General features: G+C 54.0%; 2 protein-coding genes and 1 long non-coding RNA gene across 6 annotated transcripts in view; 2 read left to right on the forward strand and 1 right to left on the reverse strand.

Annotated features, from left to right (window-relative positions):
* Positions 1-6929, reverse strand: part of SBNO2 (strawberry notch homolog 2) — a 39450-nt gene extending 32521 nt beyond the window's left edge. Inside the window, exons 1-4 of one of the 2 annotated variants that reach the window (XM_071799785.1) lie at positions 6839-6855; positions 3417-3643; positions 1661-1856; positions 697-776 (exon numbers count right to left, since the gene is read on the reverse strand). In XM_071799785.1, coding sequence (XP_071655886.1) covers positions 697-776; positions 1661-1771 — 191 coding nt within the window. In that variant the 5' untranslated portion in view covers positions 1772-1856; positions 3417-3643; positions 6839-6855. Of the gene's footprint in view, positions 1-696; positions 777-1660; positions 1857-3416; positions 3644-6838 lie in introns of both variants that reach the window. The other variant, XM_065858440.2, reaches the window with a different exon arrangement.
* On the forward strand, positions 6814-7385 carry LOC139825721 (uncharacterized). Its single transcript, XR_011735953.1, has 2 exons — positions 6814-7000; positions 7089-7385. It is a non-coding gene; the product is annotated as an uncharacterized lncRNA (long non-coding RNA).
* A 3291-nt stretch (positions 7386-10676) lies between these two features.
* Positions 10677-26147, forward strand: part of STK11 (serine/threonine kinase 11) — a 30072-nt gene continuing 14601 nt past the window's right edge. For 2 of the 3 annotated variants that reach the window (XM_065858038.2, XM_065858041.2), the window contains exons 1-6: positions 10681-12228; positions 16535-16618; positions 19533-19622; positions 19738-19870; positions 20297-20433; positions 20904-21031. In XM_065858038.2, the coding sequence (XP_065714110.1) occupies positions 11939-12228; positions 16535-16618; positions 19533-19622; positions 19738-19870; positions 20297-20433; positions 20904-21031 (862 nt within the window). In that variant the 5' untranslated portion in view covers positions 10681-11938. Of the gene's footprint in view, positions 12229-16534; positions 16619-19532; positions 19623-19737; positions 19871-20296; positions 20434-20903; positions 21032-26147 lie in introns of all 3 variants that reach the window. The other variant, XM_065858040.2, reaches the window with a different exon arrangement.

Here is a 26147-nt window from a genome sequence, read left to right on the forward strand (position 1 = left end):
GCCAGGGCCACTGTCCCCATGCAAAGGTGACTGAGAGACCTCACAGCTCTGCTTCCCAGCACCAAACCGTGCTCTGGAGCAGCAGCTTGACTTGGAAGTCGGTCACAACTCACACGAGCCTCTGCTCATCACCTCGCACCTCACGGGGTGCGGTTATCAGCACCTCGGTGACAACCGGAGGAACGAGTCACAATGTCCATGAGCTCCGAGCCGTCAGGGGCTGCGCACGTGTTTCCACCGCAGACACGAAGTGTTGGATTTACTCAGCTCCTGGGCATCTACATGGCCAAAAATGTGAATTTCACCCCTAAGTGTGCCCTGGTAATACCTTCTATAGATTCATGCAGATGGTGCGACTGAGACTGCAGCTGGATTGAGCTAACGGGTTGCTTTTAACAATTCCATTAGCGCAACAAAGCCAGGATAAAACGGGCTGTTCCTCCCTTATAGCAGCCTCCGAGTTTACCAGAAATCAAAGCTTTTCTCTTTTTTTTTTCTGTTTTTAAGAAAAAAACCATTGTTTGGCGCTTTTTCCAAGATGCAGCAGTTTATGAAATGCCACAAGATCGGCGTGTGATGCAATTATTTCCCCATCAGTTAGTGAAATAAAGTAAACAAGGAAAGCAATCAAGAACCCGTTGGACCACGGAGCGCGCGGGAGCAGAAGGGACTCATACAAGGGAGAACGGCACTCACTGGTTTTCGCTGGGGAAGGACGAGGTCGGGAAGGCGGGGGGGTAGCAGCTACTCCATGGGTCGGCAGCCAGCACGGAATTCTGAAAGGAGAAAGCGGATGGTTACAGCACAGCCACAGCTCACCACTCCTCCTCCTCAGCACAGGGGGCTCTTCATCTGCCACGGGAGGGAAATCCAGCCTCAAATTTGAACCTACTTTCCTCTTACTGTCCCCAAAAGGATAACACGGTCAGTCCCCTTTCTGAGCCTTCTAACCCCAGTCTTTGTGGGATGAGAGCACCAACCAGTTAACTTGGAATGGGCTTGCACCCAAAAACATCGTTCTTTTCATCCTCCCACCTTCCCGAACATTCTCCAGCGTTAACAGGAAGGTTTTAGCTCAGCATGTACCAATACAACCCTAGAAAGAATACAGCATCTTATCTGTCAGCTGCAGATCAGCCTTTCATCTGTACTTTTGTGTTCAAAACAAGGATACCTCGTGCTCGGAGCAACACGTGCTTGGTGAAACGGGTCTTTTTTTAACCTCTCGGGCTACAGAGTTGGTGAAGGTTTGGAGGGGAAGGCGTATGAGGAGCGGCTGAGTCCCTGGGTTTGCTCAGCTGGGGCAGAGCAGACTGAGGGCAGAGCTCATGGGGCTGCAGGTTCCTCAGCAGGAGCAGGAGGGGCAGGGCTGAGCTCTTCTCTGTGACAGTGACAGAGCCCAGGGAACGGCAGAAGATGTGCCAGGGAGGGTCAGTGGGACATGAGGAAAAGGTTTTTCACCCAGAGGTGCTGGAGACTGAACAGGCTCCCAGGGAGGGGTCACGGCCCCAGTGTTCAAGAAGAGACGGCACAACATCCTCAGACACACAGGGTGAGCTGTGGGGTGTCCTGTGCAGGGACAGGAGTTAGGCTCCATGATCCTGGTGGATATTCTATATTCCGATATGTGACAGATCGCTCCCCACGGTGGGTTCCTCACCTCCACGGGCGGCCCGGGGACAGCGCCGAGCACGGGGCCGCTGCCGAACACGCTGCCCGACGGCTGCGGGCGGCTCTGCGCCCCGTCCATGGCAGCGCCTGCTGAGGGCATCGGCCCGCGCCCTGCGCATCAAGGACGGGCTGCGGAGTGCCCGGGGCTCCTTAGCTGTGCTCGTTGCGCCGCACCATGTCCCGGGCTGGAAAAGAAAGAAGAGAAATGCACGTTTTAATTTTATGAAAGGGGAGGGAAAAATAAACCAACCAAAAAACACACTTCTAAGATCAAACGTAGCTAAGAGATCAGTAAACAGACGCCAGGCTGCGAAATGCCCGCTGTCTCTTTATAAAAAGAGAGGGGTTTACGGGGAAATAGGGTTCTCAAATATCAGCACACCTGGAATTCGCCCAGAGCCGTGAGCTCCCATTGAACGCGGCTCCCCCGCCTCACCACAGCCAGCTGGGTTCAGCTCCAGCACAATTTGTCTAATGCACAAAAAGATCCCCTGCAAACTCTGGGTGGTCAATTCCCCCAAATCCCTCGTTTCCATTAAAATAGGCTACGCAGGTGCATCACCATCCCAGAGAACATGGCGATGGCTTCACTCCGGCCCCATGTTCCTCTGCCCCCCAAGTGCCACCAGAATCAACGGCAGCGCCCAGCAAATGCCCATTGAGCAAAGCAGAAACGCTCGGTACCACAAACCCAGCTGCAATTTGAAATCCCCCCAGCTCTGACAGCTTCCAAGACACTATTTGCTATGAGCAGTGTTTTTGAAAAGTCATTTCTGAGTCAGAGGCCCTTTAAAAATAAGTGATCTTTCAGCGGACGAAATTATTCCTGCATTTGTAATGGAAAGTGGAATTAAAGCGACTGTTTCTTGGCCTGGTGGCAGCGGCTGTGCCAGGAGCGCTCTTCCCACAGCGAGATCACAGAATCACAGAGGATACAGTTTGTCCACCAGCAGAAGCAACACCAGGCTACCTGCAAAGATCATCAAGCTACAAACATCTCAGAGCATTTTAATTAATCGCTGACAGAGTAAATACTGTTTATAAAGGCCTGGGATCACCCAGATCCTTTTCGCTGGCTTTGTTTCACCAGGGATTTACAGCGGCCTCGTTCTTTTCCAAGCAGAAGCGTTACTTTTTATTACACCATAAAATCCACACTCAGGTTTACAGTCCATAAGCAAAAAAATAGCTAAAAGCACTTAGCTAGCACCCCAGCATCCTAATTAATACTGCCATACTGGCCTCGGACCTGTCTCTTTCCTCTCCAAATCATAAAATCCCCGACTCTTCTTCTAGACTTGGTGGCTTTGACAAGAGATTGTAGATGATGGATTAAGCCTGTGGTACAACATCCCGCTCCCCAAACGCAGCAGCGAGGAGCAAAGCGACACTCAGGTTTGTTACCAGTTCCCCCCGCTCCTCCCAGACCCCCCAGTCCCGGGTGGGAAGGAAAACAGCGGGGTTTGTGTTTGAACAGCGTAACCGGCGCTCAGCCGCCCCGGGCTGCGCTGGCGAGGTGGGCTGACCCAAGGGTTAACACCACAGACTGCTTCAGACACATCGATGCCCTCCGGTGCCTGTGAAACACTCTGTTCTTTTCACCAGAGACCTCAGGGTTTCTGCTGCCTTTTTCTCTTTTTATTTTTTCCTATTTGTAACAGCTTTCGATAGGAAATCAGCGGCAGTTATTCCCGTAACAGCCGTAGCAAATATACAGCTTGACTTACACATCCAAAGTGACTTACGAAGGGTAAAATCGATATCAGAATTGCTCCGCATGATCTGCTGTCTGGCCGGGTTCTCTGCCTCGCTCCGCAGCGGTGCTGGTTCCCTGCACGGAGCGAGGGAGCCCGAACGGCGATCACACAGCCAGGAAAACACGTCAGCCTCGCTCCTTTGCTCGATAGGAAGCGGCTCCCTGCACAGCCCGATAAAGCCCGTGAGTCCGTTGATTACACGGCACCTTCTGCTGCTGCAGCCACAGGAACAGGGTCGGTATTAATAACAGTTTGCTGTCCAGCCCAAGGAATTCACCCCACCTCGAGATTATGGAACATACATTTCAACTTTTAACAGCTTGAGCTTGCTAGAAATGTATTGGAGCAGCGGCGCAGCAGACAGTTTCCAATTTGAAAAGCTTAACGAACTGCTCTGCTCTAATGAGGATCAATGGAGCTGTGGGTAAGGACTCAGTCCGCAGGTATCTGCGATCGCTGGAGGTGAAAACAGCCCAGTGAACACAAGTGCTTCCTCCCGGGGTGTCCCAGGCTTCGTTAAGCGTATTTTAAGTTGTCCCTATTGAAAGAAGACAGCTAGGAAACCACAGGTATGCAGGGAACGGGCAGAGCTAAACCTGCCGCTCGTGAATTACCGTGCCCTTAATGACAACACGGAGAGCTCGGGAATTTGATCCAGTTCCTTCTCCTGCTCATGGATTAATTCCTGACCCCCACCCCTCCAGCGACACGGGCACCGGGGCGGTCACAAGTTCTTCAGATCACAACGAGCTGCAACTGCCCAAAGAAATGGGAACTTCATCCTACGGAACTCTTAAAAGCCCTTTTTGAGTCTCAGGCTTGAGGTTCCTCTTTAATGTTTCTTCATGCCGTATTTTTGGAGAGTTTAGACCCAACAACATTTCGCCTTGAGGGATGAGAAGGGTTGGAATCGGAGCCCCCCCTCACCGGCAGCAACTCACGGGGGAACCAGGCAAAGTGGGGGGAGTTCAGATCTGCACCGGAGTTGCCAGGGGCTCCGGCACCTTCAGAACAGGGACCGGGGACAAAAGGCAGCACCTGAGTACAAAACTTCATCACAAACAGCAGTCTCAGATCTATTTCTCCCCACTAATAGTAACTTTGCTGCTCTTCACCAAGCAAATCCAGCTCTTTGCAGAGCAAGATTAAACACCACGCTGCTTGTTTAAGTACCTGAAACGCTCTTGGAAAAGGAATTTCAGTTCACAGAAAAGGCAGAAGTTAATGCACCAACAGAAAACACCGTGGGTGACTCACTCGGGCTCTCTGCTGCTCCTAAGCAAAAGGCTGCTCCATTTGTATTTGAAAGTCAAAGAATCCAAAGTCTGTTCCTTACCAGGAACTGTCTTAAAAGAGAGAGTTATAGCAATTCCATACACTTATCTCGATGAAAACATGGAAAGGAAGAATACATCTCCAGCCTTGCGTATTAGAAAATACGTTCACAGGCCTTGATCGTGTTACTGAAAGAGAAGGCTGAAGAGTTTTAAGTTTTAAGCTGAAAAAAGGCTCCGGTAGCACCGAGAACGCGTAACGAAGGCTTTCCTGAGAGATCCAGGCTCTCACGGTCAGAAATCGCAGCACAGCGTTCAGTGACCACACAGTCAGCTCTTTATTAGTGTCACTGTTCACAAAGCTTTAAACCTGTGTCAGCACTTTTATTACAAACCCTCCATTTCAGGGATCTTTAACTTAACCATTAAAAGGACCCATTCAGCCAGGAAACACAATCCTCAAACACACCGCGTGCTCCCTGCTTTAAACAACATTTTTTAATTCCTATTAATACATACTTTGGTGTTAAAAAACCTGCAATGGAAGCAGCTGTGGCTTTTCAGTGCATGTGGGGCCTGGGGAGCGCAGCTTGTCCCACGTCGCTGGGTCCTGTGGGGTTTGTCCCAAAGTCGTGGGGGGACCCACCGCACGGAGAGCTCAGCAGGCACCCAGCAAACATCAAGACTGCGCTCACACCAGGGCTTGAATGAGACTGAAGCAGGTCTAGGTCTTATTTTGGAGAAGGGAAGATGCAAACATCAAGCGAATAGAGCTCTATCAAAGAAAGAGCAAGCGGCAGAGGTCCCACGCGACACAATGAACTCTGTAGAACTCTTACTGCTGTATGGGACGCACAACGTTCCCTGAACTCAAAGAAAAAGTATCAGTGCATAATACCCCACTTAAACGCATTCCCAACACCAGCTGGGTCGGAGATGGACACGTGGATCATCCCCAGGAGCAGCCCCGACCCCTCTGGCCACATTTACAACAAGCAGAGCGCACAGACCAGAAAAACCCTCATGGGCTCCCAGCAGCAAACCTGCAGAACTTGCCCTTCCAAGGGCCGTCTGACTGCAACCGCAGAGTGCGCTAGTTTGAAGTCAATATGCTGATATTTATGGTTACTTTCGAGAACGGAGCTCTTTCCTGAGCCGTGCATTAGTGTTTAATTAAGAACAGGGTACACGGTGAGCGCTAACAGCGCTGGAGTTGCAGTCTGTTGGCGTCAGCTCTGGTTTTAGAGGTTTTAACAGGGCCCTTACGAGCTCCCCCGCCACAGGGGGACACCGGCACTCGAGGCCTCGGCTCACGGTCCGTTTCTGCACCGGTTCTTACGACACTTGATCTAAAAGCAGCTGAAGAAGCAGTGAGAGTCCAGGGGCTTCTGCCACCGCGGCTGTGACTGAGCCACCAGCTCCCGGTGGGATCGGACCCTGGGCAGAGCGAGGAGCTGGGACACGGGGAATGGGACACGGGGAATGGAGCCCCGGTCCGCGCCGGGACACGGGGAACGGGACACGGAGCCCCGGTCCGCGCCGGGACATGGGGAACGGGACACGGGGGAACGGGACACGGAGCCACGGTCCGCGCCGGGACACGGGGGAACGGGACACGGGGGAACGGGACACGGAGCCCCGGTCCGCGCCGGGACACCGGGAACGGGACACAGGGAACGGAGCCCCGGTCCGCGCCGGGACACCGGGAACGGGCGGCAGCCGGACGGTCCCGCGCACAAGAACTTCACCCGCAGCATCCCTGCTCTCCTCCCGCCGCACACCCGCTCCAGCAGCCGGTACCGGCGGCTCCTCGCACCCCGGCCGGGCCGGGCCCGTGTCACGGTGACAATCCCGGCTCGCACCGCGGGGACAAACACGAGCGACCCCCGGCCCCGCTGCCCCCTCACCAGCCCAGGGAGCCCCGGGGCCCCGCGGTGGCACCACCGCTTCCCACGGCACCGGGCAGGCGCTGCCCCCGCACGGCCCCGGGACACCCTCCCGCTGAGGGAAACGGACCGGGGCGCAGCGGCAGCCCGGGGGGACCGAACTCGCAGCCCCGGGGCATCCCCGCGCTCCGGTCTCCGGGGGAAGCCGGTGCGGGGTCCCGGTGCGGGTCCCAGCCCGTGCGGCCCTTACCTGCGTCCCGAGGGCTCAAACTCCCGCCCGGTGGCCGCCGCCTCTTCGCACTTCCGTGTTCCGCGCGGCCGCCATCTTGGGGGGACACGGACTTCCGGGCCGGAAGTGGGGGCGGGCGGGACCGAGCGGGGGCACCGGGAGGACCGGGAGCACCGGGAGCAGGTGAGGGAGCGCCCGGCCCCGGCTGGGGTAGCGGCAGCGGGAACGGCCCGGGGCTGAGGGAGGCCCGGTGTCACCGGCTTTCCCGCAGGCACGGCCCCCGCCGCCGGTTCTGCTCGGTGCAGGGAGCTGCCCCCGGCCCGGGGAGCGCTGGGCTCGGCCCCGCACGGAGCCACCGACTGCGGGAGGGGACCCGGAGTCTCCGAACAGCCCCCTCCGCTCCCAACCCGTTCTCGCCAAAGGAACGGAGATTCCTCGGGTTTCTGCGGACCGGGACACCCCGAGCAGCTCCCGGGGACCGTCCCGTCGCTCTGAGAATGAACTGCGAACCGGCTGAACCGCGGAGATGGAAAATAAACCGCTCCAGCAAATCGTGCTCCTCGCAATATTTTCTCTTTATTTTTAATTACCCATTCCTTATGTTGGAGCTGCGCCGCTTCAAGTGCCAGGATAAGAACAACCCCCCCAGCGGGGCGATATAACAAAGCGTCCCGGATGGCTCTATTTTTACATTGGCATCCCTGACCCAGCAGCGGCGATCCAGAGGTTGGTTTATCCCAAGAAGGAAGGCACGGCCGAGCGGAGCCGCCGCTATCTGCTTGGCCTTTGGAAACATCAGCTCCTGCCAAAGCACCGGCGGGAGGGAGCGGGGACGGTGACCGGGGTGCGTGCACACAGCACACGGGCTCGGCATCACGGTGTCCGTTCTGGCACAGGGACGGTCCCGTGGATAACGGGAGGTTTGGGGGCAGAACACGAGGTTTGCGTGTTCTGGCAGCAGTGGCTGGGCCCGTTCGCTCTCCCAGGAGCTGAATGTCATCCCGGGAGCGTTGGAGCCCCCGGCAGCAAACACGGGGCTGCCCCACTGCTCCCCCAGCCCGCGCCTGCCTGACCCAAACCAGCCCCAGAACCCGCCGGGGAACCTCGCGAGGGCACAGGGGAATGCGACCCCCCAAAACAGCCACCACATGTGTGGCACAGCCTGAGCGCCCCGCAGCGGGACCCCTGTCCCTCCAGCTCTGCTGTGGTGCCGCCAGCGCCGTCCCTTCCTCCGCCCCAGACCCCAGCGCAGCGCTGGGCACATTTGGGCTTTTCATCCCATCATCGAGCGCTGCTCTGGGAAGACTCCATTCATTTGCACATGTTAATTAATCAAAGCAATTGTGTCACACTTTCCAAAACCTCCTTTCTCCAGAGCTTCACACCGAAGGCTCTGGCTCTGCTAAATCCCAACCCTGTCATAAATTCCCTGCTCCGACTCTGGCCCAACATGTGGCCATGGGCAGCGTCCCCAGGCCAGGCAGGATTGTCCTCGTCCCCTCCCCATTCCCAGCCGCTTCATCTGAGAGCTGCACGTCCTCAAGGGCCAGAACCCCCTGCAGACATTTATTCAGTGAGGCGCTGCCAGAACACTGCTGAGCCGCTCAGCGACCGGCCCGGCTCCTCCCGTAACCCCCAGCGCCTCTGCAGCGGGCGCCACAACCGCTCGTTTCCCTCACCCCATCACCACCAGCCCAGCTCCCGTTTCAGACACAAACCCGCTGCCCCAGCCCACGGTCCCGGGGGCACCGAGAGAGCCCTGGGCTGGTGGGACACGAGGGGGAGAAACGCGACATGGCCGAGCTGCGCGCTGATGGTGCAGCCCTTGCAAGGGAGGGATGTCCCTGGGAAATGGTCCAGCCTCCCCAGGAAAAGCCCTTCCTGGGCAGCTGAGTCCTTGGGGGGCACCCGCTCCCAGGGAAATGGATCAGGGATGGGAGTCTCGGGGCCCTGCTCCTGCTTTGCTCTTGTGCACAGCACAGAGCGGCTCCACCGCAGCCGTGTCGGGGTGAGCCTGGCGCTGGCACACGCCGCCGGTTCCTGTTTGTTCCCACAGCCTGGAAATCCCCTGACTTTCCGCTGGGGCAAGGAGCCCCGCACCCCGCTGGCCCCCGCAGCTTTGGGAAGAGGTGGCTGTGGGGACAGACCGGCAGCCCCCGGGGAACTGGCTGCCCCGGTGCCAGGGTCCCATCTGTACCAGTGTGGGGCTGAGGGGGGCAGGGACAGGAGCTGGCAGGACCATCCCGGGTGGGACAGTCCGGTGAAACCAGCCCCAAGAGGGCAGCGGGATCTGCAGGGAGCAAAGTGCGGCTGACACGACGCAGACCCGCAGCTGCAACAGTGCAATGGCAGCTCCTCCCGCCCGGTTCCTCTGCCGGGGACAGTTTCCAATCGATCCTGCCCTCCCGCTGCTGGGAACCGGCCCTCTCGGGGGTGGGAAGCACGGCACTTACCAGAATTTGGGTGATTGCTTTCCAGCACTCCGGACTTGGTGCCAAGATCGAAGTAAATCACATGTGGCCAGGCGCTATTGTGAGAAAAGCCTGCGGGGGAGCAGGAGGGAAATGCAGGAGCTGGGGGAGCTCGGGGGGCAGCCTGTGCACCCCTTCTTCTGCGCTTGGGAATGCTTGGCAGCCCTTGGAGCCTCCTCGGCCTTCTCCCACCATTACGGGGATGGACACCCCGGAACAACCAGCAATGGAGCTGGGATGAGACCGGAGCATCGCGGTGCTCGGACCCCCACCCCTGGGGACCCACTGGAGCTTTGAGGGTCCTAGTGGGAGGGCTGTGCTGTGATACCACTCAGAGCCCCCAAACCGGCTGAGGGCTCCCCTGCCTCTGCCTTGTGATCCCGTACAGTGCTGGGAGCTCTCACGGAAAGGCAGAACTCGTGGATTTGTGCTGTCCTGCCTCAAAATAACGGCTCCGTCACCTCACACAAGGGTTTTTAACCTCCAGCGCAGCGGGGCCCAGGCCAAAGCTGCGGCTCCTCGATGCGTTTGGAAGCGGGCGTGCAGGAGCTGCGTGGCACGGTCAATAACCAATAACCAGCCGTTAGTTGTTGTTATCCCGGAGCATGAAAACACACGTTGGGACTGAACGTCCTCATCAAAACCCCCAGTTTGCTGGAGCCGGCGGGAGGCCTGAGTCCACTCCCCGGCCCAGGAACCGTCCGGTTCCCCGGGCAGAGGTGGCCGGGACACGGCAAGAGCCGAGTGGAGCCCCCCGAGCCCGAGGGACGGGGAGAGCGGGAGGCCCCGGGCTCACCCCAACCTGCGGAGCAGCCTGAGGGCGGGCGAGGCCGGCTCCGGGCAGGGCCGGGCTCCGCTCCCGGCAGGGCAGGGCCGGCTCCGGGCAGGGCAAGGCCCGGCAGGCCCCGGTGGCGGTCTCGGCGGTGACCGGCCCCGCACCCCGTCTCCATGGCAGCCGCTTCCCCTTCGCCCTCCGCCCTTTGCCCTCCACCGCCCCGCCGCCGGCAGCCCCGCCCCTGCCGGTGACGGACAGCTCCCGGGACTTATCACAGCACACCTCCACCCTCCAGAGCGGGTGGGCGGGCTGGAAAAGCGGCGAGCCAACCGGAAGCGAAAGGACGCACCGCCGGCTCCTCCCCCTCGTGGAGCCGCCGGAGCCAATCAGTGGGCGACCGTGCGAGGGCGGGGCCGGCGTCGCGGCCAATGGGAGCGTACGTCGGTCGCCAGGGAGGTGCGAGGCCCGGCGGGGGCAGCGGCGGGAGCGCGGCGGGGCCGGGCGGGGGCGGGAGGTAAACAAAATGGCGGCGGCGTGCGCGCTGCGGCGGGGCCGGCGGCGGTAAAGGGGCAGCGGGGCGGTTGGAGCGGGTGTGTGGGCAGGGCCGCGGTGGCAGAGCGGGGGCAGTGGCTGGCGGGGCCTCCCCTGAGGCGAGGGGGACGCGACGGGGAGCGCGGCACCGGGAGCCGGCCCAGTTCCCAAGCCGGGCGGCGGGGAGGGGGGACTAGGCTGCCCGCCCCCCTCCCCCGACTGCACAGCGGGGCGCGGAGCCCCGGGAGCGGCCGGAGGTGCCTGCGGGGCTCGTCCCGGGCCCGCGGGGGAAGGGCCCGGCCCGGGGAGCGCGGCGGCGGCTGCGGAGCAACCGGAGATCGCCCCCGCGGGGGTCCCTTTCCTGCGGGCCCCGTCGTTAATTTGGTTGTACTTAAAGTGGTTTGTCCCCTTCTCACCCGTTCCCTGGGGTGGCCGCGGTGCCGCTTGTTTCCCCCCCCACCCTGACTCGCACCGGCCGGGGTGCGGAGGGGACCGGGCGGGGGTGGCTGCTCCTCCCTCACCCTCCCGGGCCGGGAATGGGGTGTTGTGGGGACCGGGCAGAGCAAACCCCTCGGTCCTGACTCCCCTGCGCGGGCAGGGGGTGACGCTCCGGCAGGTTCCGTGTTGTGTGACACCGGTGACACCTGGGCCAGCGGCGGGGACGCATCATGTGCCAGGCGGACTCCGGGCGGTTGAAGGATGCCCCGGGGAGATCTCGATAGGCACCCGAGGCCTCAAACTTTTGTAGGCGTGAAAAGCAAAGACGTTAGAATTGTTCCCGAAAACTCCTTCAGAGAAACTTGGTTCCAGCTCCCAAACGGCTGAAAAGAAACTCGGCTGCGCTCATTGCGGGGCAGAAACGCTTCCCGGCCGCCCCCTCGGAGTCGGTGATTATGGGCTACTAGGAATGGAAAGTCACGAAAGGGACTCGGCAGTCGCCTGGTTTTATGTGGTGGCCTGAAGTCCCGGAGGATGACCTAGCACTTAAGAATCAAACTGGGCCAAGTTAAAGGCCAAGTTTTGACTTGAAAGAACCCTGACGGTGGGACCAGGTCGGAAGCAAAGCAAGTCCCAAACTGAGTGTATCTGCTCGAAGATATCTATTATTTTTAAAAGACATTGTGTTACTGGAGCCAGGCCTGGATGTTTTAGTATCCAATTGAGCTGGAAGCAGCTCATAGGGGTTTTTTTGTTTTGTTGTTTGTTGGTTTTTTTAATTCACGTTTGTACAATCTTCTGGATTCTTCCCCCCCCAAGAAGGAGTAAAAGGGAGCGTTGGAAACTGCCAAACGGGATTAAAACCCTGAGCGCTTAAGGAAAACAGGTTAAGGAACTTAATCCAGGATGGATCTGCAGGAGCCGCAGCAGCTGGGTATGTTTGCAGAGGGCGAGCTGATGTCTGTGGGGATGGACACGTTTATCCATCGCATCGACTCCACCGAGGTCATTTACCAGCCCCGGCGGAAAAGGGCCAAGCTCATCGGCAAATACCTGATGGGAGACTTACTCGGAGAAGGGTCTTACGGCAAAGTCAAGGAGATGTTGGACTCTGAAACCCTCTGCAGGAGAGCTGTGAAAATACTGAAGAAGAAGAAGCTGCGCAGAATTCCCAACGGGGAGGCGAATGTGAAAAAGTGAGTAAATGTTTCCGGTAGCTGGGAACTGAGGGGTTAAACTTGTTGTTATTTTCCAGCTGAAGTTCTGAATCATTTTAATTAACAACCTGGCTTTCTGCTGTGGAAGTGCTTCCTAAACCGTAGGTATCAGGAGTCTCGTTACCACTGAGCTGCAGCCAGTGCTCTTGTTGGGTTGGAGCGGGGATGGGAGCCGGTTCTGAAAGCTGACAGCCCCCGACACGCACCACCCTTCTAACAGCAGTGCTTTAAGAATAAAATAGCATTTCTTAAAGAAATTCCTATTTTAGATTTCATATTGAAGAGGTAAAGCTGTGGCTGAGAGCGCAGAAGTGCACTTGATGTCCTCGAGTTGCGCTCTGTGTGGCTCGGGCTCTTTGGGGTGACACCGCGCCCACAAAGGAGGTGCCTGGAACGTCGCCCCGTGTGCTGTGCACCCAACGGGCTCAGGAAGTCCTGGGCTTTATTCTCAGCTCCATTTCTGACTTAACGAGTTTGGGAAGTAATTCGAGGCTCTTTGCAGTTGGTTTCTGTGGCTGTAAAATGGGGACAGGGGTTGTCAACCTTTTTTATTTCAGTGACTCAAGATCTGTGCTCGGAAGCTTTTGAAGCACCAGTTACATGCTGATTAGTCAGGGCACAAGTAACTAATTAGAATTAACTGTGGGAGCAACCTGGTGTTACGCTCGGTCTGTAGGGCTGGGCGTAGGGAGCTTTCCCTTTCCCCGGCTGTTTGTCCCGGCCCTGCGAGGCAGCTGGTTATCTGCTGCTGTGGGACCTTCTGCAGCCAAAACAAACCATTTGCGAGGGTTTATCTCGTAGTAGGAGGGAAAACTTGCGGGATGTTTAGCAGAGTCTTGTGTCTTTAGCTCTGGTGCGCTGAGCGCAGCGCCCGGACCCAGCAGAGTCGTGTTTCTTGCTTGGGTTTGAGTTCCCAGGCTCAGCTGTGAGATATTTCACATCCTGTTCCGGAGCTTCTGTCAGGGACTGTTAAGTTTGCTTTCTAACCTTTGGTGACAGACCGAGCTGCAGAATAGTCACAAATCCTAACGCCGGGACCTCCCCGTTGCTCTTTTGCTGGCTCAAGTTCAGAATCAGAGCAAACTGTTGGTTAATGTGTAATAAAATGTTTCTTGTTTTTCTGGTAAAGGCATGAGTGCTCCTTCCACCCTTGCCCCCTCCTTCAGCTGCATCAAGAGCTTCTACTGAAGAAGAGGGAGATTTCTTTTTCCTTCCTTCGTGAAAATTCACACTTTTCTCCCCCTTAGTGAAAAAGGACTTGCCAAATAACAGGAGTTTCCCGCTACCAGACCCACAGTAATGGTCCCATGTCCCCAGGTGAACTCTGTGGAAGTTTAGTTCCCGCACAGAGCCTGTCTGCGAGTGTCTCGTTTGGCTTCATTAAGGTTAGTTATTAAACCAGCCCAGCCAAGCTCGGCTTTGCTGGGGGTGTTTTTCTGGCTCAGCTGCACCTGCTTCCAACACTGAGGCAGATTTTAGATGTTGTCTTGTACCGAGGGTTTACTTCAGTTCAAGTTCCTATTTTTGTCACCTTGTCCTTTTCTCTTTGTCCACTTACTCATTTGCTTTATCTGTTTCTTCAGTGGTGCTTTTTTTTAAGGCAAAACGTTGTATTTTTGTGGTTCCCTAGTGCTGCGACTCCGACCGTATCAGAACCCTTTGGCGCGGCTGCATCCCACAGCGAAAGGTGCCTGGGATCTGAATAAACCCATGGTGAGATACAGCATCAAACCTGCCCAGTTTGCCTGGCGGGTGAAGATGGGGCAGAAACAATCGCTGGATTTCCAGGGAGCGCTGGAAAGTGCTGACGTTAGGGGTGATTTTTATAATCTCACTTTACTTGGCCACACTCCATTCAAATTTCGCTTTCTACAACTGCGTTCGAGCAGCTTTGGGTGGTTTATACCCAGCGAATGACTCGTGTGTAACAGCAGGTGTGGACTGCATCGTGCCGTTGGGTTGGACTTTGTTGAAGGCTCCTGCTCCGTGCAATAATGATTAAATACCCAATTCCTGTGGTGGTGAGAGCAGCTTCCTGGCCCCTCGTGCCCTTATCAGTGTGAGGATGTTTGCAGCTCGCTGCGTGTCAGAGATGATTGTGATCAGTTGTCCAATCTATATAAACATCCCAACTTCAGCTGGTGCCCTTTGAGATGAAAAATCACTTCGCATGGGCAGCTGGGACGTGTGGTGGGGTTTGGTTTCAGTCTCAAAATACCTGGTTGTACGGTTTTTGCTGTTCCTGTTCTGGCCACTCTGGAAAACGCTCCGTCTGTGACTTGGTTGATTTAACAGAGATGTAATTGAATTATTACCAGGGGTTTGTGCCTCTGCTGTTCTCAGGGGGTGTCTGAGCGTTGTTGCTGCTGTGGGGAAGGTGAAAGGTGTCCTGATGGTGTCACCCAAGGAGTTCCCTGAATCCCTGTGAATCCTGGTGGGAGTTGAACTCACAAGACACGCGTTTCCCTGAATCTGTCTGGGGAAGCTTCGTTTCTCTTCGGTTGCTTTAAAGAAAGGTTGGGGTGGCTTAGTCAACCACACAGCGCTGTGGCTAATTACTGCTCCTGGTTAATACAAAAGATGAGTTTAGTAGGGTTGCCAAAAACATTAAAGAAAATTTGGAAGACTGTTTGTCAGTAGCAGCACAAGTTTTATTAAACTGTGTGCTAATAGCCTCACATTTTTAATTAAGAGTTTGGGACTTTCTGTGTGTGTGTCCCAAGTGTCTCGTACTGTACTTACCACGCTCGGCAAGTACTTAGATTTGAATGTATGCTCATTAGAATTCCTCGGAGGTTTAAAATGTGTCGGAGAGCTGTACTTTGGCAGTTCGCTCCTTGGGTCTGCAGTTGAGGGGAGCACGGTTGGTTGTGCTGCAGGAGGACGTCCCACAGGCCCACGGGGGCTGGAGCCAACCCAGTGGGTTTCCTGCCCCCCCCAGACTGCAGGGGCTGCCCCACAGACCCGGCTCTGCCCCTGTCCTGCCTAAGCTGGGCTTTCCTCAGGTTCAGACCAGGCAAACCCCTGCGTTCCCTTATGGAGCGAAGGCTGAAGCTGACATGGCCCCGGGGGTGGCTGCGGTTGGGCCGTCTCTGTTCCTCGGGCGCTCTAGAATGCAAGAGGAGCTATAAATAGAATTAATCTTTCCTTTGGGAAATGGGCTGCTCGGCCCCTACCCCGGAGGTGGGGGCACTTCGCTGCCCTTTTACATCGGTTCGCAAAGCCCTCCTGGAAAAAAGAATCGTTACAGAAATATGAAATATTGATTAGCCCGTTAAAGGGGGAAGGAATTAGTATTTGCGCTTTCAAGCCGTATTATAAGGAATGAGCTGCTGGGATCAGGATTTTAAATGTCTTCCTAATAGTGGGAGCTTGCTTTGCTTTCACAGCAAAGCAGTCGTGTGTAAATGAGCGTGTGTGTTCTCGCCAGCCCGGGCCCAGCGCTCGGCCCGTCTCCCTTCATTATGCAGGAACTTCTTAGCCCGACACTAATGCTGGCTGCGGTCCCTATGCTAATTTAATCCACTTCAGCCTTTTGGTCATTACTATAATTAGAGCGGCCGCATCGCTTTGCAAGTCTGTCTGCCATTTAAACTAAACGCTCTTCGGAGCTTTGCCTCGTTATCCGGGGTTTCTGTGTAGCTTTAAAAAAACCCATTATGGTAGCTATGTATGATAAAGGAATTGTTCTCGGCCTAAACTTTGCTGGTGAAACAGTTCATACTACTGCTCGGGTATCCTTAAAAGATCTTTAAAAAACCTGCATCTGTGAGCCTTTGGAAGGAGCAGTTACTGGTTTGTTAATCAGATGAGATGCATCAACGAGCCTTTGTGCTGGCCACAGCTCGTTAGGAGAGGCTGGCTAATTGTGCAGGAGATGTGAGCGGCTGCTGGGTGTTGGGGGCTCCGAGTTCTGTGTGCTGCTGTTGACGTGTAACCGGGCTCTTAAAGCCAGAGAAGGGACCTGGGCAGAAGAGTTTAGGCGCAGTTTAGCACGAGCCCAGACCGAGCAGCAGAGGAACCAAGCAAAGAGCAACATCTGTGCTTCCAGAGCCACCCTGACCTGACCGTCCTGATCCTCCCGTTTCTCCTCCCGTGGGACTCCGCAGGCTGAGTTTGATGCAAAAGATACTGGAATGTGGTTTGGAGCGCGGTACAAAATCCCGAGAGACAAAGATCAAACCGACTGATACGAGATGACGTCCGGGGTCCATCTGCACAGCCACGCTCACTTGTACCTTATGTATACTTTTTAAACATAACTTTTCCTTTTCTCTTCCTGCAGGGAAATTCAGCTCCTGCGACGATTACGGCACAAAAACGTTATCCAGTTGGTAGATGTGTTATACAATGAAGAGAAGCAGAAAATATATCCTTTTTCACACCCAGTCGTTCAGAGGGTTTGAATTCCTGTTGTTCTCTGCTGTAGTGCTGAATCATTATAGTTCTGCTTTTGTTACGGCCCTTTTCAAATGTTTCTTAAGCTTGAATTTGCTGTCACTGCTATTAAACATGCAGCATGGCTGGAATACTTTCCACACAAGTACGTTTTCTTAAGTTTCCCAGCTTCCCAGTTAGGAAAGAAAATATTGTCCCCAGATTGCAGGGCTGGGGGACAACAGACCCTCAAGCACTGTGTGTTATTGTGTGACCTCCAGCAACTCACAGTGAAACAAGAGCTGCGGATCTGCTGTTTCCAGCTGTGCTATGTTAGTGCTTGCTTTCCCTGATTGATGTTTTATTGGCTGTGCTATGTGAAATCAATCTTCTAATGCTTTCTTTTAAGCCCTTGGCAGCAGTTTAGGGTTTTTTTTTCTCCTCAAAAGAAGCAGCAAACCTACCTGGCATGGCCGTCCCTGCAGAGGGGCTGTGCTGCTCGTGTCCTTCGAGATCAGACGAGTCCCCAAGCCTCCTGTTGTGGCGTTTGTGTGCCAGTCCCTTGTGCCAATGCTGTAAGTGACCTAAAGCTTGTCCCAGCCATGGGATTGGAGCCTGTTGCTCCTCAGGTGCACAGCGTGGCTTTTTGAGGCTGAACTCTTCAGCTCTGGAATAAAATGTGTGGCTTGTGAACTCAGTGTGTCTTTCAGGCTTTAGCGTGTGGTCCCGCAGCTCCACGTGCACGGACACAGCGTAATTACGGGCTTTGACTCGCCAGGGAAACACGAGTGAGGAGCTGGATGGTTCCTAATGAGCCTGCGCTCCGAGGGCCCTTTGAACCAGTGTGCGAGGTTATTGAGCTGAGCTGCTGTAGCACGCGTTATAAACGGTTGCTTTTATTTTTGACAGTGTTTTCTAAATACTGTCTTCCAATTACAGCGCTTCATAAAATGGGTAATTTAATTGTGTGCTTTAATTAGATCAAGCTCTGCCACCAAATCATTAGTATAAGAAAAGGCTGACAACTTTTGTTTGTGTTTTGTAGCCTTAACCGACCGAAGGGACCGTAATTCAATCACTGTCTATAGAAAGATACCATTTAGTTAATAAGCTGCAACGCTGAAGGAGAAGCGTGAGGAAAAAGAGCCCAAGAGAGACCTCGTGTGTTGGTAGCAGGTGATGACAACCCAAACCGGTCCTGCAGAAACGTGACCTCTCAGAGCCAGGAGTGACGTTCCTGCTTTACTTTCTGAACAGTAATGTTTGCAAAAAAGAACGCATTGTTTTTCAGCGCCTTTCCTTTGCAAGTATAGATGGAGTTTGGTGTTTTTCTTCATCTGCTTCTGTGCTCTTAGCAAATCTGTGTTGGTGCTGGTAGGAAGTGATACAGGGTGGCGTTTGGAGCTGGGCCTGTGGAAGGAGGAGAAAGGGAAGATTCTGTTCTCAGCTGAGTCTCCTGTAGCTGATAGAAGTGAACCGCAGGCTTCAGCCATGGTTACACCTGCACAGACTGTTTTAACACCTCGCCTGCCTAGTCAAAGCCCTCAATGGATTTCTTTGGGAAAGGGAAAGCTGTGGTGACCGGATTAAACATATCTGCTACATTTAGTATTTAATGGGCCGCTTTGATGAGCTGCTGTGGCTGGGAATGCAGCGCTGCTGATGATTGGAGAACTAATCCAGGCGACACATGAAGCTGGCTCAATATCAGTGTCCCACCTGGTGCCTTCTCCACCAGCTCCATGACCGGCGTGTGCTTGGGGGTGATTCATCACCTGGAATGGATCTGCTCCAGCCTGAAAGTCTGTGTTCTGCTCTGGTTGATCAATTCGAGGTGGATCAGTTTCAAAAGAACAGTCTGGCAGCTGATGAAACCGAAATCAGCCTGTCCTTTCGGGCCCAGGAGCTGAACTGTATCATCTGCTGTTAGTGTTATTCTCTTGGAGGTGAGAGGGCTGATGTTTTCCACATCACTGAGACGTAAGTAGTTCACAGGTGTCTTCCAGAATAAGAAATGGTTGGAATGAATTTGGGGAGTTCTTTCCGCTGGTTTACTGGGTGACGTTGTGCCCATTGTAACAATCTGACGGTACTTTAGTGTCACTGTGAAGAGCAGCTCATCCAGCGAGCACAACAGGAATTTAAAGAGTCTGGACAGCGTTGTGAGCTCCCGGATAGAACGTGGTACAACAGGGCGACGCAATCTATAGCACAGATCCCACTTAAAGTGCCGGTCATCTCTTTAACCTCTCCTACCTCAAGAGTTAGGATGGAATCCTGGGACATAAGCAACTTATTTTAGGCTTAGGTTAAGCAGGCGCCTGCCAGGAATCGTTAGTGTGACCAGAGAACTGCTGGAGGCCGCGGGCTCCGCTCTGCTCCTTATCTCGAGGTGCACTCGCTTGCCAAAGCCACCAGATGTCCCAGCGTCTGTTCTGCGAGCCCCTTTAGAAGCGAAGGGAAATCATCGCTTTGGGCACTTGCGTAATTTCTGTTGTTTGGCCCCGGCTTTAAGGCTTAAGGAGGTGAAAACTAGAATACGCTGCAAGGGAACAAATGCTAAAAGTGCCACCAGTTCTTGGCGTTCTGTTGTAACTTTTTTTATCCGTGAAGTTTCAAAAAGCTCCCTGGGGGATCGTTTCTCTTGCTACTGAAACGCTCCCATGGGGATGGGGGTAAGTGGCGTCTGTTAAATAACACACACAACCCTATCGTTTTGGGACTTTGAGGAAGACGACAGGAGCTGTAGTTCCAGCTGGGGTGTTGGGAGAACCTGCTCCAGCCTCTCCTCGCGTTCTGTATTATCCTATTTGTCACGCTTGTGATGTCTCCACCTTCATTGCTGTGGAGTTCGCCTCCCGTTTCAGGTCTGCGAAGTGTTGAACCTTCCTTAACTCAGCCTCCACGTATATGGTGATGGAGTACTGTGTGTGTGGGATGCAGGAGATGCTGGACAGTGTCCCAGAAAAGAGGTTTCCAGTTTTTCAGGCTCACGGGTAAGCACTTGTCTCCTATAGCAGCACTCTGTGCTTTATGTGTGATCGGTGCTTCACGTGGTCTCAGTCTATGGAAGTGCTTGACTTTTTTCCCCCCCTCTAAATCTTTCTGCAGGTACTTTTGTCAGCTCATAGACGGCTTAGAATACTTGCACAGCCAAGGGATTGTCCACAAGGATATAAAACCGGGGAACCTCCTGCTAACAACCAATGGAACACTGAAAATCTCTGATTTAGGGGTAGCAGAGGTATGTGGGGACTGCGGCGAAGTTGGGAACGCGGGAAGCGTGACATTCCGGATTTAGGTCACCTTTGTGGCGTGATTTATTGTGCACTTAGGCTTTTGTTCCGTTCAACTTGCAGAGCGCTCTGGAGCGACTCTGAATATTTATTGCAATTGGCAAAACGCTTTTGTTGATAACAGCGCAGAACTTCCATCTGGGAAGCACATAGAGAAAGGCATTGATCTTGGACAAACCCCAAAGGGTGGTGAGGTGGCCGATAAGTTATGTAACCTTGTCCTTTTTTATATGGAGACTGCATGGTTGCTGTGGCACCGTGTTCTCAGATCTTCAGTAGTGGAGTTTTCCTCTTGTTTTTTCCCCAGGTAAAACTTCTCTGACAGTTACAATCTGCCTTCAAAGCTCGAGACTAATGCGTGTGTTCTGCCGCAGGCGTTGCATCCGTTCGCAGAGGACGACACGTGCAGGACAAGCCAAGGGTCGCCAGCATTCCAGCCGCCAGAAATCGCCAATGGCCTTGACACCTTTTCAGGCTTTAAAGTCGACATCTGGTCTGCAGGGGTCACGCTGTAAGTGCCCGACAAGCCCTCAAATAGCTCAGTCTTGTGCTATCTGCTGCTCTTTGTGGTGCTGGTGGAGCCGGGGGTGTGTTGGTCCCTCTTTGGCTGGGTGTGTGCTCCCCAAAGTGCTTGTGATTCTGCCAAAAGTCGCTTTTATTCTCAGTGAGTAACTCTGCCGGCTGTTTCTGAGCATCCAAGATGCGCAGCTACTGTAATAATAGAAACCACAAATATCTCCAGGGTTTATTGAATTCCATCCTGGCCTGTCAGGGAGATGTCTTGGTGGGTTTGACTCATGTGGATGAAGAGGCCGTGATAAAACGAGTCTAAGTTTCAAGAGACGTTCCAAATACTGTCAGTTATTCCTCCTTTAGTTTCCTGTTGGCTCCTTTTGTTTTATGTAGTCACAGAAGAGCTGAATGCCTTATGTAGTCACAGAAGTGCTGTTTCTCATGCAGCTTCTCCTTTTGCCTTTACAGATACAACATTACAACGGGTCTATACCCCTTTGAAGGGGATAATATCTATAAATTATTTGAAAACATCGGGAAAGGTGACTACACAATTCCAGAGGATTGTGGTCCCCCGCTCTCAGACTTATTGCGAGGTGAGTCTCCCAGTTGGCTCTAAAAGGGTAAATTCACAGGTGCAGCAATGCTCAGCTTGCACAATACCAGGGGAGAGCTGCATTCCAAGCATCCTGCGATGATACAGGATCCTGTCAGAAAGGGAGAATACACTTGGGAACCTCATGATAAGACTTTAAAGATCTTTAACGCTGGTCTTTTCTTGATACACTAAACCCTGGGTGGCTTGCAGTCACTTCTCTTCAGAGTTTTGGTTCCTGCGTTATGTTTCTTGCGCTCTGAGAAGCTTTTAAACCTAAAGACCGAGCCCACAAGAGGTTAAATTAGAAATGACATCATAGCGTTGCAGGTTTTGCAAGTGAGAATGCTCAAATTCCTTCCCCAAGTTTTCTATCACATGAAATACTGAGTCCTCAGGTTCTGCTGTCCTTCCTCATCAGCCTCTGCCCTGAACTTATTTGCTGCTGTCCCAGTTGTTCTCTCCTTCCCCGCAGATTCAGAGTTGCAAGGATATTGGAGCAGTGCCTGGTACCCACTTCCACAACAGGAGCAGCATTTTCTGGGCGGAAGGAGAGGGTTGTAGTTTTTGGTTGGTTTTTTTTGTTCTGTCACTCACTGCAGTAGTTTGAGGTTTAGTGCTGACCAGTCTCTGCTTCTTTTGAAGCGGGACAGCCCATGCAGCAGTTCCTGCCGCTCCGGACAGCGCAGCCGCTCAGCCCCATCCCTCACTCCCTCTGCTTTGTCTTCAGCCGTTTGCGAAAGATCAAACCCCAAATGTGAAATGGAGCCGTCTCATTTTGGGTTGATTTTCTGCTTTTGGGGCTGGTGTGGGTGAAGGGCTGTGGGGCACTGAGTCAACTTCCCTTCCTCCGGCCCACAGCGGCGTCAGGGCCGCTGGTCACATGGGTGTCAGTGCCAAACGGGGAGGGGCCGTGTCCTGTGCCGCGACCTGGTGCTGCCGTTGCAGTTTGTGGCTAGCCAAAAGGTTACCGATTTCAAAGCGTTTTACAGCTGTGCTTTGCGCTACAACCATCAGTGGTTGTTCCTGTGCGGGAAAAGCTGCGCTGCCTGGGGGCTCCCGGTCCCTGTGAGAGCTGCAGCCCCCACCTGGGCTCGCCCCGTGGGCTGTGGGGTCCCCTCGGCCGCGGTGCCGTGCCCACGGTGTCCTGGCTCGGTGCCGCTGCGTGCTGGGCGGCGGCAGGTGGTGCTGTGTGTCCGGCTGTGCTGCTGCTGCCTTAGCGGGGCTCCCATGGCCCCCGCCGCCGAGGAGCTGCCGGTCCCCCTCGTGGGAGGCTATTTTAGCTTATCTGGCCCCATACTGGTTATGAAATACGCTATTTCCATTTCAAGAGGTGTTAACTGGCTTTAACAGCTTTCGGAAAGCGTTGCACAAGGCACAGCTGCGAGCTGTCCCGGCGCTGCTGGGGTCTCGGCCGTTCTGCCGGGACCAACGCGGCACTCCCAGCCACCCCGTGTTTCATGTCATACCCGCCTGCCCCATGGAGCCACATCCTGATCTACGTCTGGGGTTCAATTTGTGAATCCTGAGGCAAAACATGACCTTTTCTTGTGAGTTTGGGCATTGCCCAAATGTAGGAAATCCAGGGGCCCATCAGCTGCTGCAGCATCCACCAGAAACCCTCAGGGGTTGGGGATGAGCCTCTTGCTGCACTTTGTATTGCCCCCCAGGGAAAATGGGTGTGGTGGTTGTTGCTCTTTCTCATCCTGAGGACGCTCATAGCCTCAAATCTTACGCTTCCCTTTCTCTTTCCATCCCCTATATGAGACCTGGGGTCAGAGTCTCCTGCTCTTCCTTCTGCCTCACTTTAAGCAGAGGACCCTCGCACCTGCTGTCCAGAACTGTCCATCTCTTCGGCCTGAGTCGCTTCCTTCACCCCAGCTGCCATCTGTCCTCACCCATCCCGTGTCTGGATGCTGTGAGATGCAGGTCGGGTGCGCAGGAGCTCGCCTGGGGACGTGTCTGTGTCTCTACACCCGGCCCTTTCTCCCAGGCGCTGGGGAGTCACAAGGATCCTTTAACCGCCCTCTCTCCATCCTGCCTGAGAACGCTCTCCCAGCCCTCGTGTCATCTGCACCTGTTAGACAGCAAAAGCTGGCAACACCTCCTGCTATTCCACCCGTTTGGTTTGACACTTTGCTGTTTCCAGCGGACCCGAGGTGATGGAATTAGTGTGGGATTGCCCGGTTGCTCCGCTCTGGAGGCCGCGCAGATACCAGGGCTGAGCCTCGCGGTGCTGATATTACGTAGCCATGGTGACAAAACCTGAATGCTTTATTTAGTTCCTGCTTTTCCTCCAGAACAGCTGCATTTCCCGGTAGGTGCCTCCAGCAGGTTGGGGCTGGATGCGGAGCCCGCAGCTCGGATGTTGTCGATGGATGGCTGATGCTTTCGCGTGAGCTGCACAGACACCCACAGCTCAGCTCCATCTCATTAGAGACTTCGTTCCGCCTTTGCGTTGCTTTTAAAAGACTCTTAAAGCACTCTGCAGTGCTGCAAGCGTTTGTTCTGCTTTCATTGAAAGGAATTCAGCGTGCTGCAAAGTGCTTGTTTCCTCTCTGCCCATAAGTGCTGTGGTGACCACAGTACAAGTCTGCCTGTGAAGCAAATACTAAAATACACTTTTTAAGGTTTTTCTGACTACTTTTGTAGGGTTCTTTTACTTCCCCACCCCTTGAGCTTGGTTTTATGCCTTTGTTCCTCTTTACAGAAGCAGCAGAATTTAGAGGACCTAAGGCTTCTATGGCATTTGACTTGTAAAGAGACTTGTGTGACAGCATATTTCAACAGATAAGCTGGGATGCTGCTCCTCTTTTTCTCTGTAGTGAGGAATGAAGCTTTATTTGTACTCCTCACTGAAGGAAAATAGAGGGGCCAGTACTGTCTGGCTTCTGTGTGCAGTCAGTAAAGATGTGTCAGAGTGGAAGCATTTATAAATAGCCTTAAGGCTCTGCTGTCACCATCTGCACATGACTTATCAACTCATAAGCAGTTTGCTTCTGGACAGGAGAAATGCACAAGGTCAGCTTTTCTTCCTCCTCTGCTAATGCGCTTCTCCTGGAAGAGAAAGCTTTGGGCCTGCAGCCTGTGCGTTAAGTGTATGCAGTTATTTCCAGGCCCTGCTACCGACTTTGTGACCGGGGACAAGCTGTTTAGTTTCTCAGCGTTTTGTGTTCTCACTCTGCGTAACCACGGTGACCTTTCGGTGCCGGGTTGCTGGGAGGATGTGTGTCCTGGGGACAGTGGGATGCTGTAATCCTGGAGCTGTCTGTCCCCCAAGCTGGGCTGGTGTCTGTCTGTCCCCCCCAGGCTGGCTGTGATCAGAGACTCCAGCTTTGCAGAGGGAGAGTCTGCTCAGAACACCCAGCCATGCTGAGGAAGGTGAAGGAGAGGGAGAAGGTCCTGCTTGACTTTACAAATTGCTCTTATACTGCTTTTATATTGATTGTTTTAAACGGTGATCCAGGTCGGAGCCTGATGTGTAGTGCAGGCTGAGTTTATTTCCTCTTGCTGCTGCATTTCCTCCTGCTTCTCAAACAACAGACCAGATATTCTATGTTGCTGGGTGTTCACCATTATTGAGGTGCATGGGCTGGAGGCTGCAAGGAGCTCCAGGCACACTCGTGGTCTCCAGTTTCCAGATTAGGCAGAATTGGGAAGGGGTTTGAGCAATGCGTGGGCATCCCATGTACGGGCAGAGCAGATCCTGCTGCAATCCCCCGAAGGATCGCCCTGTCGCAGCGCTCACGCTCTCATCTCCCCTCGCAGATAAACGGCGCGGAAATCTTTACCGTAAATGGTAGAGAGCGTGTGGTTGCTGTGGGCAGGCTCCGGTAGATGACTTGACTTCTGAATAGTACATGATGTTTTGTCTTTAAGGCTTTTTTCAGTGCAGGACTTGAGCCACAGAGCTGCCATGAGTGAGTCACGGAGCTGAATGCGTGAACGTACATTTTCAGTGATTGGCCCTTCCATTTTCTTTCAAACATTGCCTAAAATACAGTCCTTTTGCATTAAATATCCTTTTTGGTCAATTATCATCTTTATGCCTCTCTAATTGCTTGAACAATACAGCTGTCTGCACGTAGCTGTTTGTAACTGGCGCTGTTAGGCCTCTTTTAATAATTTACCTTCAAATTTTATGCTCTGCTGGTACCACTTTCATCTGGTAAATGCACTGAAATTCTTCGTTAGCTGTCGTTCCTCAATCAGCGTTTGCTTCGCTCCGTGTTTGTGTCCCCGTGGCCACGGGAGCTGCTGCTGAGGCCGCTCCGGCCCCTGCTCCACAGCTTCCCATGGAATTCCTCCCAGACTGAAACGCAGGAGCCCTGGGAGCTCCACCGCACCCCGGATTCTGTGGGGAATTCTGGGCTGGATCTGCTGGGACGTGCAGAACTTTAGCCTGAACTTGGTGATCTTGTAAGGCGAGGAGAAATTCCTTCACAATGTGGGGTTGCTGCATGACCTTTGTTCAACAGTATGGCAGAAATTGCTCTGCGAAGCCCTTGCGCCTTCCTGCTGTGCTGCTTCCAGCCTTTCTGCTCTGCTGCTTGCTGGATGGGCCCCTCCTGTTCTCTCGCCTCTTTGCCGAACCTCAGCGACCTGTGCAAGACTGGAGAGCAACACGGGGTTATCACCCCGTAAACACAACCTCCTTGTCCTGTACAGCAGTGAGGCTTTGACATTCATTAGGTGAATATGTTCTTGGAACCGTCGTTGGAGAGTGTCTTGGGTGCTGCTGGCTGAGACTCGTTAGGTCCCATTGCCCGGTTTCTGGAGAATATGGCAAAATTTGCTGCTTCCTTTCCGTTGAGTTGTGAACTTTGTAGAGACAGCGGAGCCAAGTGGGCACGTCAGGAGTGTCAAAGGAATCCAGCTCCCGCTCTTCTAAAGAAAACAGATCGACCACTTCTCTTCCTACCCGCACCCCAGTTATCCTTGCAGGCAATGCCAGAAATCAAACTCCTGGCTGGGGCAGAAGGATGGAGAGTAGGTTGATTTTTTTGGTGGGTTCTTGCTGGCTGTACTTCCAGAATAGAATTTCACTAAATCAGAGTTTCTGTGATGCTGAGCCACTGGAGATACACGGTGCCCAAGGCTTTGACCCTTCCGTGGAG

The sequence above is a fragment of the Patagioenas fasciata genome, chromosome 27, assembly GCF_037038585.1.
Source record: "Patagioenas fasciata isolate bPatFas1 chromosome 27, bPatFas1.hap1, whole genome shotgun sequence".
In the NCBI taxonomy this organism is placed as follows: domain Eukaryota; kingdom Metazoa; phylum Chordata; class Aves; order Columbiformes; family Columbidae; genus Patagioenas; species Patagioenas fasciata.